Here is a 16,962-nt window from a genome sequence, read left to right on the forward strand (position 1 = left end):
TGCATTCACCAGTCCTGACAGGTAAACAAATGTACTTGGCTGGTGTGTGGCTTCAGCCCTCAGGCTTTGAACTGCTGCAGAGAGTCAGGACGCAGGGCAACAGCACCAGTTACCACAGGCGATGTGGTGTGATCATGTGCTAACCATTAGCAGTACCTTGTTTATGGCTTTCACTCTAGGATTTAAATATGTAGACTCTAGTAGTAGATATGTAATATTTATTTATGTCAGTGAAATTACTACATTGCTTTCCCCAACCTATGACCTAGTTGCTAAAAATTAAAAAAAAATAACAGTGAATCAAGACCAAAAATCATAATCTATTAATATAATAAGTAAACTTTTTATTAAAACATTTTAAAATAAGCAAGATGTTAATTTTAGATATGATATACAAACCTAAAATTTTTTCCATTAAATCCAGATCCATTAAATCATGTGTTTACCATCAACTAAATGTTTCTGTTGAAAAATTTTAAAAGATGTTCAAATTTAGATATGTAAATATTACTAGAAAGAGTTTATTCATTAAAATATGAAGTTATATATGACCAGGTTAATGATATATTATTTCTGTATTTCAGATCTGCAATAACTTCAGGATTTCATAAGAACTGTACGTTTGCAAAGCTTTACAACCACAAGCTCTGTTCTGAATCCTGTTTAGAAAAGAAAAGCTATGTTTGTAAGCACCAGCCACGTTAGCTTACCTAAATCTAGTATAATGGTATTTCCACCATCTAAAAATAATACATTTTTAGTTTCTTTAAAAGCACTGCAATTATTTTTGTAGAACTATTTTTTAAGACATTATTTTGAGACCAGCTTTAGATTCACAACAAAATTAAGAGGAAGGTACTGAGATTTCCGTTATTCCTCTGTCCCCACCATGCAGAACCTCCCTTTTATCAACATCACTCACCATCGTGGTACAGTTGTTACTGAGAATGATTCTGCTTTGACTCTTCATAGAACTGAAAGTCCACAGTTTGGCCTGGCTGCTGTGGCTCAGTACTTGAGCATTGTCCCATGCACCAAGAAGTCAATAGTTCAATTCCTGATCAGGGTACATGTCTGAGTTTCAGGCTCGATCCCTAGTAGGAGGTGTGCAGGAGGCAGCCTATCAATGGTCCTCTCTCATCGATGTTTCTATCTCTCTATTCCTCTCTCTCTAAAATCATTATGAACTTTTATTTCAAAATCCATAGTTTATCAGACACTTCACCCTTGGTATTACAGAGTTATTTTTAAATCTACATTAATTTTAATTTAAAAATATACATCCAGTTACATATTGTACACTTTTAAAACTTCTAATATTCACTAAAATAAGTCATGTACATATTATGAATTATAATATCAAGAACTGTTATTTCTTCCTTTGTTTGTTTGGCTCAGTGGATAGAGCGTCAAGCTGCGGACTGAAGTGTCCTGGGTTTGATTCTGGTCAAGGGCAAATGCCCAGGTTGGAGGCTTGATCCCGGGGGGGGGGGGGGGGGGGGGGGGGGGGGCGTGCAGGAGGCAGCTGATCAATGATTCTCTCTCATCATTGATGTTTCTAACTCTCTCTATGCTCTCCCTTCCTCTCTGAAATAAATTAAAAAATAAAAAAGAACTGTTATATCTAAGTGTGCAATAACTTGAATAATTAAGCAAATATTTTCAAATTAATTTGCTTGACCTAGCCTGTAAAAGTTCAAAATGGGGGCTGAACATCCCAGGGTCACAAGCTGTATAAGTGTGTTGAATTAGAAGCAAAAAGCCAGGGAAAGTTTGATTCAAAGAATTATTAACTATTTGTTGGTGAGAGAGGGGAATAAAAGAAAATTACAGAATGTACCTGAGGCTTAAGGAAGATTACCAAAATGAAAACCACATGGGTGCCAGGTTTTAGACTTCATTGAAGACAGTGTCAATACAGAAAGCTTTATGGCAGGTATGCTCACTGGATGGAGGTGGGACAGAGCAGTTCCAAGTCTGCTGGCCCACACTGGTGAGGCATAATCTCAATGACTAACAAGCAGGAAGGCCTCCCTGCCACAGTGTCAGCAGGCAGAGGCTGGGGGAGAGGGACTGGGACCAGCCACAAACACCTGCTGAAGGGGGAACGCCACAGGAACATCCTGCATGTGAGCAGCTGTTAACCTCATCTCTGTACCAAAGAAGAGAACTCACCATGAAACCAGCAAGAAGAGCCCTTTCTCTGGCATGTCTCTCTTGTGCCTTTTACTAGCAAAACATCATGTGAGCTGACAGGGAGGAAAATACTTATAATACCTAGCACCATTAACTCACAAAGGGCAGTAAATATAGATTTGGAGCCCAGAGTAATAAATTCTTATTTGACATTCAAGGTTATTATACAACAACCCCAAGGTTTCTATAGAAAAGTCATTTAAATATGTGCCACTTATTCAGAATACGAAACCAAAACATATCTTCTAAATCTATTTTGCTGCAGCATTATTAATACTTCGAGTCATTTTTTGGTGCTGACTGGTGGATTCACTGGATAATAATCAGTGACCTTTGGTATATTTTACATGTCTGTTTTTTTTCTCTACTGGATTTTAGATATTTTGGAAGGTACCTTCTTTTATTAAATTCTTTGTCTCCCCCCTTTTGACACTCTTAATTACTATTCTTTAGAAAGCATGTTTGATGGACACAATAGAGTGTTAAGTAATGAAGAAAATAAAAAAAAAAGGACACAATATCTGTGTGAGTCAACGAGTTAATTATTGACAGAATGTGAATGAACTTTAGTAATTTGACATAATCATTTGGAGATATTTTTACTATAATTCAATTACAAGTGGAAGAGATCCTGCACTCGCTTAATAATGCAAAATGAATTAATAGTTTATATGTATTTATCTCTTTGGATATGGATGTTGTCTTTATATTCTGTATGTTTATTCCTTAGATTCACATAGAGAAAATGTGTCAATATTCAAAATTAATTTGCATTTAATTGCTGAGTTCGTGTTACCAACAACCTAGTTGCATTGATATTTAAAAATCAGCATTTATTTTATTCATTTATTTCCCATTTAGCCATTTGTGGTTTGGTTGGCTTTTAGTTGATGTAGACTGGGCATGTATGGGCTCAGCTCAAAACTATAGATAAAGTTCATATCTTCTTTTTATATTTTATTCTCTGAACAGTGGGCTACCTGGTACATAACCTCATAGCAGTGATTAGCAACTCTCAGCATGGCTAGCAGAAATGTGCTTCTTGATACCTGAACTCAGAATTCATAAACTGTTACTTTCCAAATCACATAATATTATCAAAACAAGTCACATGGCCAAGCTTTTAAATTGTCTACAGAGTACACTCTTCTCATAGTGGTCAGAGAGGAAAAATGTAGATTCCCCCAAAACTAATCTAATCTACAATAATAGCCGTAGGAAGACAGGGAGAAAAGAGTAGTGCACCGCAGTTGGGACACCTGTAGGAATTATGGAAATCCCAGAAGCCAGAATATAAAATAACCACATACTTTGTAGTCACATGGTTCCTCACATGATCTCACTATTGTCAGATATAAGTTTCTTAGTATTTTAACTACATTAATTAACAAATTAATATTATTTCTTGATGTAAAAATTTTTCTTAAATTTAAAGTACAAATTACCAATATAATTTATCAAATTTTGAGGACCAATCACAAACTAAATGATCTGGAAATTAAGTCTGAATAAGAAATTAATTGATCAAAGCCAATATTTTCAAATAAAAGTAATAAGACTTCCTGGGATAGTCTTGGGAAATGATGAGTTTTGTGTATGTCGTTAAGTCTCATTCATATCAATTGCTATTTCTCTATTATAAAATGACCACAACACGCAGCATCATAGTGGTTAAAGAGTTTGTGTAAACTTCTCTACCTGTCACAGATATTCAGCATAAATAACAAAAAGATAAATAAGAACAAGGTATCGGAGATGGAGAATCTCCTTGACACCATAAGAAGTCTGATATTATGTGATGAACAGGGGCAAATTTGTCGACATTGCTGGTTTTCTCACCTACTTCATATCTTTATCCAAATATTACATTCCCTATAGACACAGATGGAATTTCAATTCCCTCTCACAGATGATATGTTAAATTCCTCTTACTTTGTCCAAAATGTTTTCATACAACATTTATTATCATCTCACATTATATATTTTACTTTTCTTCTGACATGCACCACAAATATTTAATCTATCACAGTTCTGGAAGCTTGAAGTCAGAAATCAAGGTATCAAAGGTCTATGTTCACTTTGAATACTCAAAAGTAGACCCTGTGCCCTGCATTTCTCTTCATTTTGGGTGTAGCCCTGAGTCCTAGGATTTCATTGGCATAAGGGGATATTATTCCATTCCTGGCCTCGTTCACCTCACTGTTCGCCCTGTGTATCTCTGTCTCTGTGTCCAATGTCCCTCTTCTTATACATTTCATATCCATTAATTAAGGCCCACCCTACACCAGTTTGACCTCATCTTAACTTGGTTACATTTGCAAAGGCCCTATTCCCAAGTAAGGTCACATTCACCAGTTCTAGTAGACATTAATTTGGGGTTGAAGGGGTGTGGGCATGTGATACTAGAAAGGGACTAAAAATAGGAGGTAATGCCCAAATCTTTTGTTTGGGTAACATTGTAACTAGAAACATAATTTTTTTTAGTGTTTGTGAAAACTCAATTTCAACCATATGTATGAAAGCTTGGTAGAGGAGAAGGGGAGAAATGACATAGCATAAAATCAGAAGAAACAGTTTACTTAGAATTCATCTGTCTTTGACATTTCAAATCATTCATTCTTAACATTTTAAAATATAACAACCCAAACCCCCAAAAAACTGGTTTTATAGAGACTAATGACAATAATTTTGAAATTATTATCTCCTACACAGGTACACATATATCATGTTTGCATGACACTAAAATTGCTTTATTTTACCAACATTGTATATTTTATTCTTTCTACAAATTAAACTCTTCCATTCTTTTAGGAGTCAATAAGACAGAGTACAAAACTGGCCTCTATTACCAAAAGATAAATGGTATTAGAAGTCAGTTAACTGAAATTTTTACCATAGAGGGGTGGAAAAATCAATAAGATATATAAAAATTCATAAGATATCTATGATGAAAAATTACAGCCTCTCATCTGCATGTAGATTATTGAGCTAGTTTACAGTTAATACAATGGCTATAGTATACATTTCCTTAAGCAGACTGTAATTTCCTTAACCCGAGTCAATCACAGGTTAGATATTGTCAAAATTATAATTTGATTTTTATTTTATCTATATTTTCAAAGACATAGATTAACAATTTATGGAGTATACAATGTGTTTGTTTTATTACTGGTTTATCATGACCAACTACTCTTTCATAGTCTTCAAAACACTTATCCTACCTTATAATAGACAAAGATGTAAATTGACCATTCCTCCACTATGCTCAGCAGACAATCAGGAGAGTATGCAAATTAACCCAATAAATATGGCAGTTAATTTGCATATGTAGGCGGGAAATGGCAGAACAAAGACTGAAGGATCTGGCTGGAGCAGTGAAGGCCTGGGTCCTGGGTGCTGGAGGAAAACCGGTGCCTGCAGCCAGGGGAAGGTAAAGCCTATTGCACGAATCTCTTTGTGCAACGGGCCTCTTGTCACTTATAAATGATAACATTTGCTTAAAAGATACTTTTGTACTAACCCCATGAAACGTGCAAAGACCAGACTGAGTGGTAATTCTTTGCCCCTTCATGCTTCAGAGTTCAAAAGATCATATGTTCATGTTATCCTATAATATTTACTGATTCTAACAGTTTGGCATAGATTGAAAAGGCAGAGAATAAAAAAACTAACTACAAAAAAAGAATGGCAATATAAATTTTACCTGAGACCAGATAATTTTCTTTTGAGTGAACATTTCCCAGATAACTCATTTTATTTATTTATTTATTTCCAGATAACTCATTTTAGACTAATCTGCAAAGCTATGCCAGCTGGTTACAAAGCAAAAAGGATTATTGTTCCTCTCTCCAATGATGTACTGCAAATAATCTCCTTGATGCCATAAACACATTTATCCATTCTATTCATAAAGAAAACTAAAAATGGATGAGATAAAAATTAATCTTACAACCTTAAATAATTTAGCTATTTTCTCTCCAAATAGGATTATCTACTGCTAACCAACTCCCCACACCCGCACGACCCCAAATTAGAAAGCATACCATATTCTTTAGAGAAGGTTGTTGTGTTGGCTTTCTGTTCTTTTGTGGGAATGAAATGCATGTTTTAAAGACTCTTTTCATCCCATAATTTTCTGGCCTCAATTAATTTCTCAGAATATATCAGGTAATAAGTAATGACATTGTTCACAGGGTTTTCAAATGATTTATTTAGAGGATGGGATAAAACCATATTCTAGAATTTATTTTTTATCTTTTACAAGTGCAATTTTATTTAATTTTGCATTTTATTTTATTGTTTAAAGTATTCCAAATTGTAGTACATATATCTCCTTTTTTTCCCCTATTACCTTCTCTTGGCCTCCACTATATCCCAGCACATGTCGTCACCCCACCCTCCCTCTGTCTTGTGTCCCTTGGTTATGCTTATATGCATGCATACAAGTCCTTTGGTTGATCTCTTACCTCCCCCCTGCAACACTCCCCAGTCTTTCCACTGTAATTTGACTGTCTGTTTAATGCTTCTCTGCCTGTGAATTTTTATTTTTTGTTACAGTTGACATTCAATATTATTTCACATAAGTTTAGGGTATTGGGCATAGCTGTTAGACATTTATGTAATTTATGGAGTGACCCCCAAATAAGTTTATTACCCATCTGGCACCATATATAGCTATTTCAATATTATGGGCTATATTCCTTAGGTTTTACATTACTACCAATTTATAGAATTTTCTTTTAGAATTTTTCAAATTCAGCAAGGGTGCCTCTCAACCGAAGTTTTTATAATCTGTGGTTTATTTTGTTACCATTTTTATCCTTTGGTGAGAATATTTAAGTTCTATTTCTTAGTAAATTTCAACTATAAAATAACTGTTATTGACTTTAGTCTCCCTGTCATAGAGTAGATCCTTAGGCCTTATTCATTTTATAACTGAAAGTCTGTATCTTTTTACCAACCTCACTTATTTTCTCCACCGTCCCCCAACTTTTGGCAACCAGTTTTTAATGAATTTCATATTTTTTAATTCTACATATAAATGATACCATACAGTATTTTACTTTCTCTGTTTAGCTTATTTCACTTAGCAAAATTCTTTCAGATTCATCCTTAAGACAAATCACAGAAATTTCTTGTTCTCATGGGTGAATAATAATCCTCTGTGTGAGTAACATTTTCTTTATCCATTCATCCACTGAAGACACCTAGGTTGCTTTCAAACATTAATTATGGTGAATAATGCTTCAATGAAGATGGGAGTACAGATAGCTCTTTGCAAATAATTGTGTTGCCCTGACTGGATATCTCAGTTGGTTAGAGCATCGTCCCCATATGCCAAGGTTACTGGTTGATCCCTGGTCAGGGCACATACTAGTACATAATCTCATTCATGTTTGAAATATAATGAACAGTGTAAACTGATTAACAAAAACAGATCCAGAGACAAAGAAGCATTGATCAGACCGTCAAACCTCAGAGGGAAAGTAGAGGAGGGTGGTGGTAAGGAGGAGAGATCCATCAAAGAACTTGTCTGCATGCATATAAGCCTAACCAATAGACACAGACACAAGTTGGGTGGGGGCATGAGTGGCGGGGAGGGAGCAATGGGAGGGATAAGGAAAAATATGTAATAAATTAATCAATAAAGAAAAAAGAGAATCAAACAACGCCTTTCTGTTTTTTGTGCTTTGGGTGTTGTTGCTGTTTTTTTTTTTTTTTTTGGAATAGATGCAAAATTCTGTCAGTTTATTAAAAAATATTAAACTTTAAAAAAATTAAATAAATATATTAATTAAAAATCATTTGAAAAATCAAAAAAAAGTTGATTTCTTTCTATTATCTATCTATCTATCATCTATCTATCTATCTATCTATCTATCTCTAAACTCTTTGCCTTCTCTATTTTGAAAATCAACAATAAATTAAAATTATAAAATAATTGTGTTGTTTCTTTGGATACACATTCAGAAATGAAATTGCTGGAGCATATTGTACTCCCAATTTTAATTTACTCCCTAATGAAGATAAATATTTCCTCTATTCTGGATGTAATATGAGAAAGATGAAAAATTCTATCTGATTCACCAGATAACTTAAATGCAATCTTTTATTTCTTATAATGGTCATGTGTCACTTAACATGTGTATTCAAAGCCTACTATTTCTGCCTTGCAGGCTATGGTCAAGTGAAATTTTTAAAAATTATATTTGTTTTCCTCCTACATTGCTAGACTTGGGATTTTGTTATTTACAACAAATATTTATAATAAAATGCAAACTACTAATCATAATTTAAATATGAATTAATAAATAATATGAGTATTAATTTAATATTTTAATTTTATATGTATGCTATAGTTCAGTGTTGCTTAATGTCTTATTCTTCATGGACATTTATTACTATCAGGAAAATTCATATTTCTAATATAAAAATAAAAAAAAATAAATACAGCAATTTTAAATACAAGAGAGTGTGAGAAGATACATTTGAGAATAAATATTTGTGACAGTTACTATATGTTGAAAATGTAGTAATTTTTCAGAATATTAGGGACAAACATGATTAAGAAGCTATTGTAAATGAAATTATGGTTTTAGATTTATTCTATTATAATTACAACTAGAGGCCCAGTGCACAAAAATTTGTGCACTCGGGGGGGGGGGATGAGGGGGGTCCCCAAGCCCGGCCTGTGCTCTCTCATAGTCTGGGACCCCTCGGGAGATAACGACCTGCTGGCTTAGGCCTGCTCCTGGGTGGCAGAGGGCACGCCCAATCCCTAGGTGCAGCCCCTGGTCAGGCTCAGAGCAGGACCGATTGGGGGGTTGGGGCACCACCCCCTGTCACACTCAAGGCAGGGTCGATGGGGAGGTTGCGGTGCCACCCCTGTCACGCACAGAGTAGGGCCGATCAGGGGGTTGGGGCACTGCCCCCTGTCACTCACAGAGCAGGGCCGATCAGGGGGTTGGGGCGCTGCCCCCTGTCACTCACAGAGCGGGGCCCATCAGGGGGGTTGGGGCTCCGTACACTGTCACACACAGAGCAGGGCCCATCAGGGGGTTGAGGAGCTCCCCCCTGTCACTCTCAGAGTAGGGCCGATAGGGGAGTTGGGGCACTGCCCCCTGTTGCACACAGAGCAGGGCGGATCAGGGGGTTGGGACGCTGCACCCTGTCACACTCAGGGCATGGCCAATGGGGAGGTTATGGCTCTACCCTGTCACACACTGAGAAAGGCCAGTGGAGGGGGGTTGGGGCGCCACCCTCTATCACCCATAGACACCACTGTTACACTCAGGGCAGGGCCAATGGAGAGGTTATGGCTCTACCCTGTCACACACAAAGCAGGGCCCGTTTGGGGGGGGGGGGGGGAGGGCGCCACACCCTGTCACACACAGAGTAGGGCCGATCAGGGGTTTGGGGAGCTCCCCCCTGTCACACACACAGCTGCAGGGTGATCAGGGGATTGGGGAGCTCCCCCCTATCAGGCACAGAGCAGGGCAGATCAGGGGGTTGGGGCGCCTTCCCCTGTCACGAACAGAGCAGTGCAGATAGGGAGGTTGTGGCCCCACCCCCTGTCACTCACAGAGCCACAGGGCGATCAGGGGTTTGGGGAGCTCCCCCCGTCACGCTGATCCCAGTGCCAGGAGCCTCGCTGCTCTGCTGATCCCGGTGCTGGGAGGCATGTTACCCTTTTACTATATAGAATAGAGGCCTGGTGCATGGGTGGGGGCCGGCTCATTTGCCCTGAAGGGTGTCCTGGATCAGAGTGGGGGTCCCCACTGGGGTGCCTGGCCAATCTGGCTGAGGGGCTGAGGGCCATTTTCAGGTTGGCCGGTGACTGAAGCTCCCAACTTCTCCTTTCTTTCTTTCTTTTTCTTTTTTTTTTTTTTTTTCTATTCTTGGCCTGCTTCAGCTCTGAGGCCGTGGCTCTGGCCTTTACCTTCTGTATTTGATACAATGTTGTGGTCCGGCTGGCTGAAGCCCAGCTGACTGAAAGCCGGTTTCTGGGGTTTTTTTAGCTTCTATATTTGCAACATAGTACATAGTTGCTTATAGTTGCAGCTGAGAGGCTGGCAAGTCAGGGGGGGAACGTTGGAGTCTGCAGTCACTGGAGCAAGCAAGCCTCCCTGTTCGCTTTAGTGCATGGCTGCCGGCCACCATCTTGGCTGACACTTAATTTGCATAAGGATATGCTGATTAGCCAATGGGAAGGGTAGCGGTCGTATGCTAATTACCATGTTTCTCTCTTATTAGTGTAGATAACATAATAAGTGTATAAGTAAAATGAGGTAATGTCATTTTTAGCAACTTTGTCTAAGAGTAGATCTTAAGTATCTGAGATACTCTTCACAAGGCCTAAGATATGTGATTTTAAGATGAAATAAGTTAACAGCATGAATGGTCATTTTTTTGTTCCAGAAATCTTTTAGAATATGAAAATAATTTCTCAGAGGCACTTACCAATGGACAAACTTAGTGATGCACTACAAGCTCAAAGTCTCCTACAATTGGAAGATGTGTGATGAGATAAAACATCTTCAAACATGCCCAAGTGTAAGAATTTCCTGTTCAAACTCTAAGTGACACAGTGATGAAAAATCTACTATTTTCTACTTTTGATTCACTCTCAGTCTTTACAGGCCAGTCTGTGGAGACCACAAACATTTTTTAAGGAGTGACCTTGCCTCCCATTAAAGGATTCATAACTTACTGGCTCCCAGAGGTATGTGGTCTACTCTTCTGTCTGTCTACTGGCACAATTCATTTAATGGAAAATAGATTTTCATTGTCTGATATGAATCAGAAATAGTAACAAGGCAATTGTGTAAAAATAATTAAAACAAGTGACACACTGAGAGTCTATAAATATTAGATTGAGTGTTATCTTCACATGCATTGTATCTCAAAATATTTTATTCCCACCTTAGATAAGTAAGCTAGGTTGCTAAACACTAAATAACTTTTAAAGGTAATACATTATAAATTTCGAAGCCAGAATTTATTCTAGATCTCACTGACTGCAGAGCCCTTTGACTGAATTATTGAATAAATTATCAGAATTATTACATTTGCCTACACACTACAGTCACCTTCACTGACTTTGAAAGCCCTAGGATCTTTCTGAGATTTTGCACCAACAATGTTCCTCTATAGTGATATTCACATTTATTAATCATTTTATGATTTCACATCTTAACCGTTAAAAAAATGTAAGTTACTTGTGTAAAATTAATATTTTTAATAATCCTTTAACTTTCTATTACTCTTATTATTTGTAAGTTTTGGATACATTTAGAGTGTCATGTAGCATTTTTAGCATATAAAATATTTTCTTAAATTATAATGATTTCTCAGAGCTCCACAATTATTTAAAATATGACGTGATATTTTAAAATATCATCTGCCCTTTCAATAAATAAATATAAGTGACTAAATAAAGTTAATGTATTAAAGAAAAGTACTATATATTCTAATACTACTATTCTCCCAACTTTAAAACACTCAATCTGTAACCATAAATTGTCATAAAAATTAGTGCATCTCTTTCTTTCTATACAGGATTTTAATTTTCACAGTTATTCTAATAGTATTAAAATGTTTCAGTGGATTCTGACTTTGATAATGATATCATTATTCTGATTCTCTTTATTCTTCATTAACTTCTTACTTTTCATTGCTTCAACCAATAATATTATGTTAAAAGTAGGATATCATTTTAAGAACTATTATTCTATCATGAAACACATTTAAATCTCTACGTAAATTAGAACAGGACTTCACATTAATCAAATGCAAAGTGAGTACTGCTACTATCTCACACTCCACCCACAAAGACTATCCTTGGGGTCTTGTCACTGTTCACATCATTTACTAATTACTTAAGTACTGTTGTCATAGGCACCATCCCTGTCATTACCCAGCCTCAGAGATGGATGTCCAACAAGAAAATGACTCAGAAATGAATCTGGCGAGGACTTAAGGAGACAGCAAGTGAAAGGTAAGGGCATGAAAAGCTCCATTGTACCAACTGAACAATAAATATTCTGTGTGGGAATAAACTTTCAAGTGCTTTTCAAGACCTTCAGTGGAATTACAAGGATGACTAAGGCAAAGGTGACACATTTAATAGACACACAGTATAATTGTTCTAGGATGTGCACCTGGGATATCGAGGTGTGCAAAAGAGTAGGGAATTAGCTCACATATGTTTTCACTTGTAAGGGTCAGAGCTTAAAGTAGGAACACAGTATTCTAATGTGAAATCTGAGGGCAAATTTCTTTGAGGCACTGTTGTAAGGTGTCATCTTTGACCAACATCTCATGGAGATCGTGTTTTCAGAAAATGATTTGGTACATCTGAGAGGAAGATTCCACTGCTAGATATGGTTTCAGGATTCGACTTTATGATTCACTGTGCACGTGGGTTCTCTTATATGTAAACTGTCTAAATAATGTCTCCATCTCTCCTTTCTCTTCCTGCAGATTCACCATCACCTCCAGAGAAGCTCTTTGCTGGGGTCCTGGGAGTTATCTGCCTTATCTTGATGTACAGTGTAGTAAGAGTGATACTTTTTATGCCTGGTAAGTTTTTGGAAGATTTTAAGGAAACATCATTTTAAAGAATCTGAATGCTTCTAAGCATTTCATAATACAGTATTACAGAATAGAATTCTCATTTTAATGTATATATTTAGATAAATGTGCTATGCTGAATTTGTCAAATGCATAAAAAATAGAATGATTTGTAGAACAAATTTTACACATTTATAAATTCTGATTTCATAACTTAAATACATAAAAATATAGGAATCCAAAAGACCCTACTGAGAAATGCAAATTAATTCTTGATATTGGGTAAGCCACTACTGTAAGAGATGGTAGTTTGTTCCCATAGTATTTTAAGATATTTTCCTTTAAATCTGTGTTACTTCATTTATTTTTCTTAGTAAATCAATTTTGTTATAGATAATTCTCATCATCAATATTTTTTTAAAGAAACTTCAAGCTAAAAACAAAAATTATTATCATTTGTTTAGATTAATTACTTTTTAAACAATTACCTTAATATTTTAAGGTACTGGTAAACTGGAGAAGAACAATTCATCCCTCAACACAAAGATCCTGAAAGGTACATAATAATTTTCAAAGTTCTGATATTAGCAAAGTTTATATATATTTTGTCTCAGGCTAAGCAATAATGATAATAGACTCATTTGGGAGAACATAAATTATAAAATGAGCAATATATTTTCATAAATAATTATTATAAGAGAGTGTTCCTTCTTCTGCAACATTATGAAAAAACATCAATTTTAAATTGCCACATCCATTGTTGCTCTTTGGCTTAAATTTCCTACTGCTATAATATAATAAGAGACAAGTAATTTTACTATTCTTAAAAAGTAGTTTCAGTCATCAGGTTTTAGGACATGCATAGAGTGGATATTTTTGTTTATGTGTTTGCTTTTTATGGCACAGACATTAGGCGATATCTGGCAGACCCTTTTCTGTGACTGTGTTTTGTTTTATATGTACCAGCCAGTGAGGATGCATAGGTATATTATGTACCTATGTGTTTATACCTATGTAAGTGTGTAAGTTAATTTTTATTTTTAAAACTTCAAATTGCTACTGTATCATAATTTATTATCTTTCTTTAGCATATCATTGTGAACATTGTCCACTGGGGTGGTTTACATATTCCAACAATTGCTATTACTTTAGCACTGAAAATAAAACATGGAATGAGAGTGTGCTGGCTTGTGCTTCTAAGAACTCTAATCTGCTTTACATAGATAATGAAGAAGAAATGGTAAGATGCTAAACATTTCATATACTTTATTAAAGGCTTATTTCAGCCAATAGTATATTTGTAGAATTCACATTTTTATACATAGTTGTAGTTATTTAAAGTCTGTATAAAATTCCACTGTTTGACTTTATAATCTATACTAATAAGAGGGTAATACGCTAATTAGACTGGGTAAACTGGACATCTTCCAGACGTCATTCCAGATGTCCTTCTTGACAAAGCCTGGGCCCGGACAAAACTGCCCAGGGTCCCGAGTGACTGGCCAGCAAGAGAGAGTGAAGCCCAGATCCCAGTTTCCTGAGATCAGCCAGAGGAGGCTAGCCTGGGTTCCAGGTGCAGGCATCAAAAGCAGAGATGGTTAGGGGTGATCAGCTAGGCAGGCAGGCATTTAGGGGCAATCAGACAGGCAGGTGAGTGGTGAAGGGAGATCAGGCAGGCAGGCGAGTGGTTAGGGGAGATCAGGCAGCAAGTAGGTGAGCGATTAGGAGCCAGTGGTCCTGGATTGTGAGAGGGATGTCCAACTGCTGATTTAGGCCCAATCCCGCATGAGTCAGGCCTGAACTGGCAATTGTACATCCACCGAGGGGTCCCAGATTGTGAGAGGGTGCAGTCTGAGCTGCGGGACCGCCCCCCCCTCCCGCCCTTACTGTGCATGAATTTCATGCACTGGGCCTCTAGTATTTTATATTTTTATATTACTAATGCACTTTTGCTTTTTATAGAAAACGGTGCTTCTATAAGCGCTTGGTTTCTAATATAAACTTTGCCATTTAATTTTACCTTATATCAAGGCTTAAACATACAATTGAGCAGATGGATTACAAGGGCGATGGAACCATATAATTGCAAATCAGACCACAAAATAGAGTTTGCGGTGCTTTGCAGCACTGCTCCTGTGTATTCTCTCATCATTTCTCCTCCCGCATCACTTACCCACTTAGCTGACTTTTAATATATGGATTCTCTTTGGTTGTTTTTGAAACTCATATAAAAATCATACAGTAACACACATTTTGTTCCTGTTTCTTTTGACTCCCATATGATATTGCTGCACTTCATCTATATTGCATTTATCTGCAGTTTGTTAACTTTCACTGCTGAGTTATGTGAATGTGACATTTTAAAATCCATTCTCTCTGTTGTCATTCACTGGGGATCTGAGTCTCTTGGCTTCCAGAATAAGAGCCTTGATGGGTCCCTTACTTTTAGTCATAGGCTCCTTTTTGCTGGTCCCACCTGACAGGCCTCCCTGGTTTCTCTGATTGCTTTTGTCAGCAGGTGTCCTGATGGATCACTCTCCTAGGCTTGCCTGCTGTTGCTGGGAAAGATTCCCTCTTCAACACAGGGGAGAAATGGCTTCCTTGAGCCATGTCCTATTTCTCGGTTGGATATTGGAAAGAATCAGGCCTAAGTCGCTTTCTTCTGTTGGGTGGGATATAAGATAACCTGTCACCCTGTGTTCTCTAATCCTGGAGTATCAAACTTTACTGTTTCTCATTCCACCTGTCAGAGTTCTCCTTTACTTGTGTCTTTCATTAATTAGTTCCAGAATTTATAGTTCTAATTAGCAGGGAAATGAGTCTCTGACACCTGGACCACTGGATTCCACCAACACAGAAACAGGTCAATTTGGGCTTTATCTGGTTAAATACTGTTGTGAAACACAGATAATGTTTTTTTTTCTTTCATGTCCTTTATTTTCTTAATCACAATCCCATTTTTAGAAAACCTGCTATATGAGAAATAGTAGAAAGTGACATTGATTTAGTCATACTATCAAATATTTTAAGTATTTGGAAACTTATTTAAAGCCTTATTTATGTTAGTTTTAGTCAACATGGGTAACTACTAAATTACATGAATCAGAATTTTCCTTATTAAATTAAGAAGAGTGAGACCTTTAAACATAAATATTTGAGTTAATTTTAAATCAAATGTCCAAACATTGCTGAAAGTTTCTGAAAATATGAAAAGTGATTTTAATATATCTTTAATAAAAAGTCTTAATATATCTTTAGTGTTAGATTAGGATCCAACAATCTTATTTTATTCTCAAAATGAAGGATCTTTTGAAAGAATACACTACTTTCATGATGATTATTTAAATAAAAATTTTTTATTTTGGGATAGGAATTTCTGAGATTTATATTACCTCCATCATGGATTGGAGTTTTTCGTAGCAGCAGTGATCATCCTTGGAAGTTGACAAATGGGTCACCTTTCAAATTAAAGTAAGTTGTTTTTTAAATGCTATATAAAAGGAAAATTCAAAAAAGAAAAACTCTGAAGAGTATTATTGATGTTTTTATTTAAGTTGGATTATAAACATGAAGAATGATAGTCCAAGTTGATGAAAGGTTGATATAAATATTAAAGAATGACTATCTAGTTTTCCTAATAACCAACTCTTACTAATATTCCATGAAAAATATCATTACCCATTTTCAAAATATTCTCTGATTGCAGTTACATGGAAAATTCTATTTATTGTTTCATGGATTGGCCCCCACACAATAACAACAAAATTATGCATTTTTCTCCATTACAGAATAGAAGACTTATCATCTGGTAAAGGTGACTGTGCTCTGCTACACATATATGGCCTCACATCATGGAGCTGTGGAGCTTCAAAAATATATAGCTGTAAGCATAAGCTTTAGAGTTTGGATTCTGTTGGGTAACTTTATTTTTCATGAAATGGAAAGAATATTATGATTGCACATGTCTTCAAATGAATTATATCACTTGTTCTAATAATGAAATAATTTTCTATAACTATATTTGGACAATAACATACACATCCCAAAGTGCAGATATTCATTGCTGTTAGTGTCTCACGTGTTTCGCTCAACGTTATATTTGCGGCATTCAACATTTCTAAATGTTCTTATGTTGTGTGAGTCACTTTAATGTGTTATCAAGAATAGGCCAACTCACAGAAACAAAAGTAGGTT

At 36.2% G+C, this 16,962-nt stretch overlaps 1 protein-coding gene across 2 annotated transcripts in view; it reads left to right on the forward strand.

Moving 5' to 3' along the window:
- Positions 1-16,668, forward strand: part of LOC139005668 (NKG2-A/NKG2-B type II integral membrane protein-like) — a 28,482-nt gene extending 11,814 nt beyond the window's left edge. The window contains exons 5-6 of one of the 2 annotated variants that reach the window (XM_070407872.1): positions 16,139-16,239; positions 16,557-16,668. In XM_070407872.1, coding sequence (XP_070263973.1) covers positions 16,139-16,239; positions 16,557-16,668 — 213 coding nt within the window. Of the gene's footprint in view, positions 1-584; positions 1,458-16,138; positions 16,240-16,556 lie in introns of those variants that run through there. The other variant, XM_070407871.1, reaches the window with a different exon arrangement.
- Positions 16,669-16,962: the final 294 nt, after the last annotated feature.

The sequence above is a fragment of the Myotis yumanensis genome, unplaced genomic scaffold (genome assembly GCF_028538775.1).
Source record: "Myotis yumanensis isolate MYYU_CA2020_CCGP unplaced genomic scaffold, mMyoYum1.0.hap1 SCAF_3, whole genome shotgun sequence".
Classification (NCBI taxonomy): Eukaryota; Metazoa; Chordata; class Mammalia; order Chiroptera; family Vespertilionidae; genus Myotis; species Myotis yumanensis.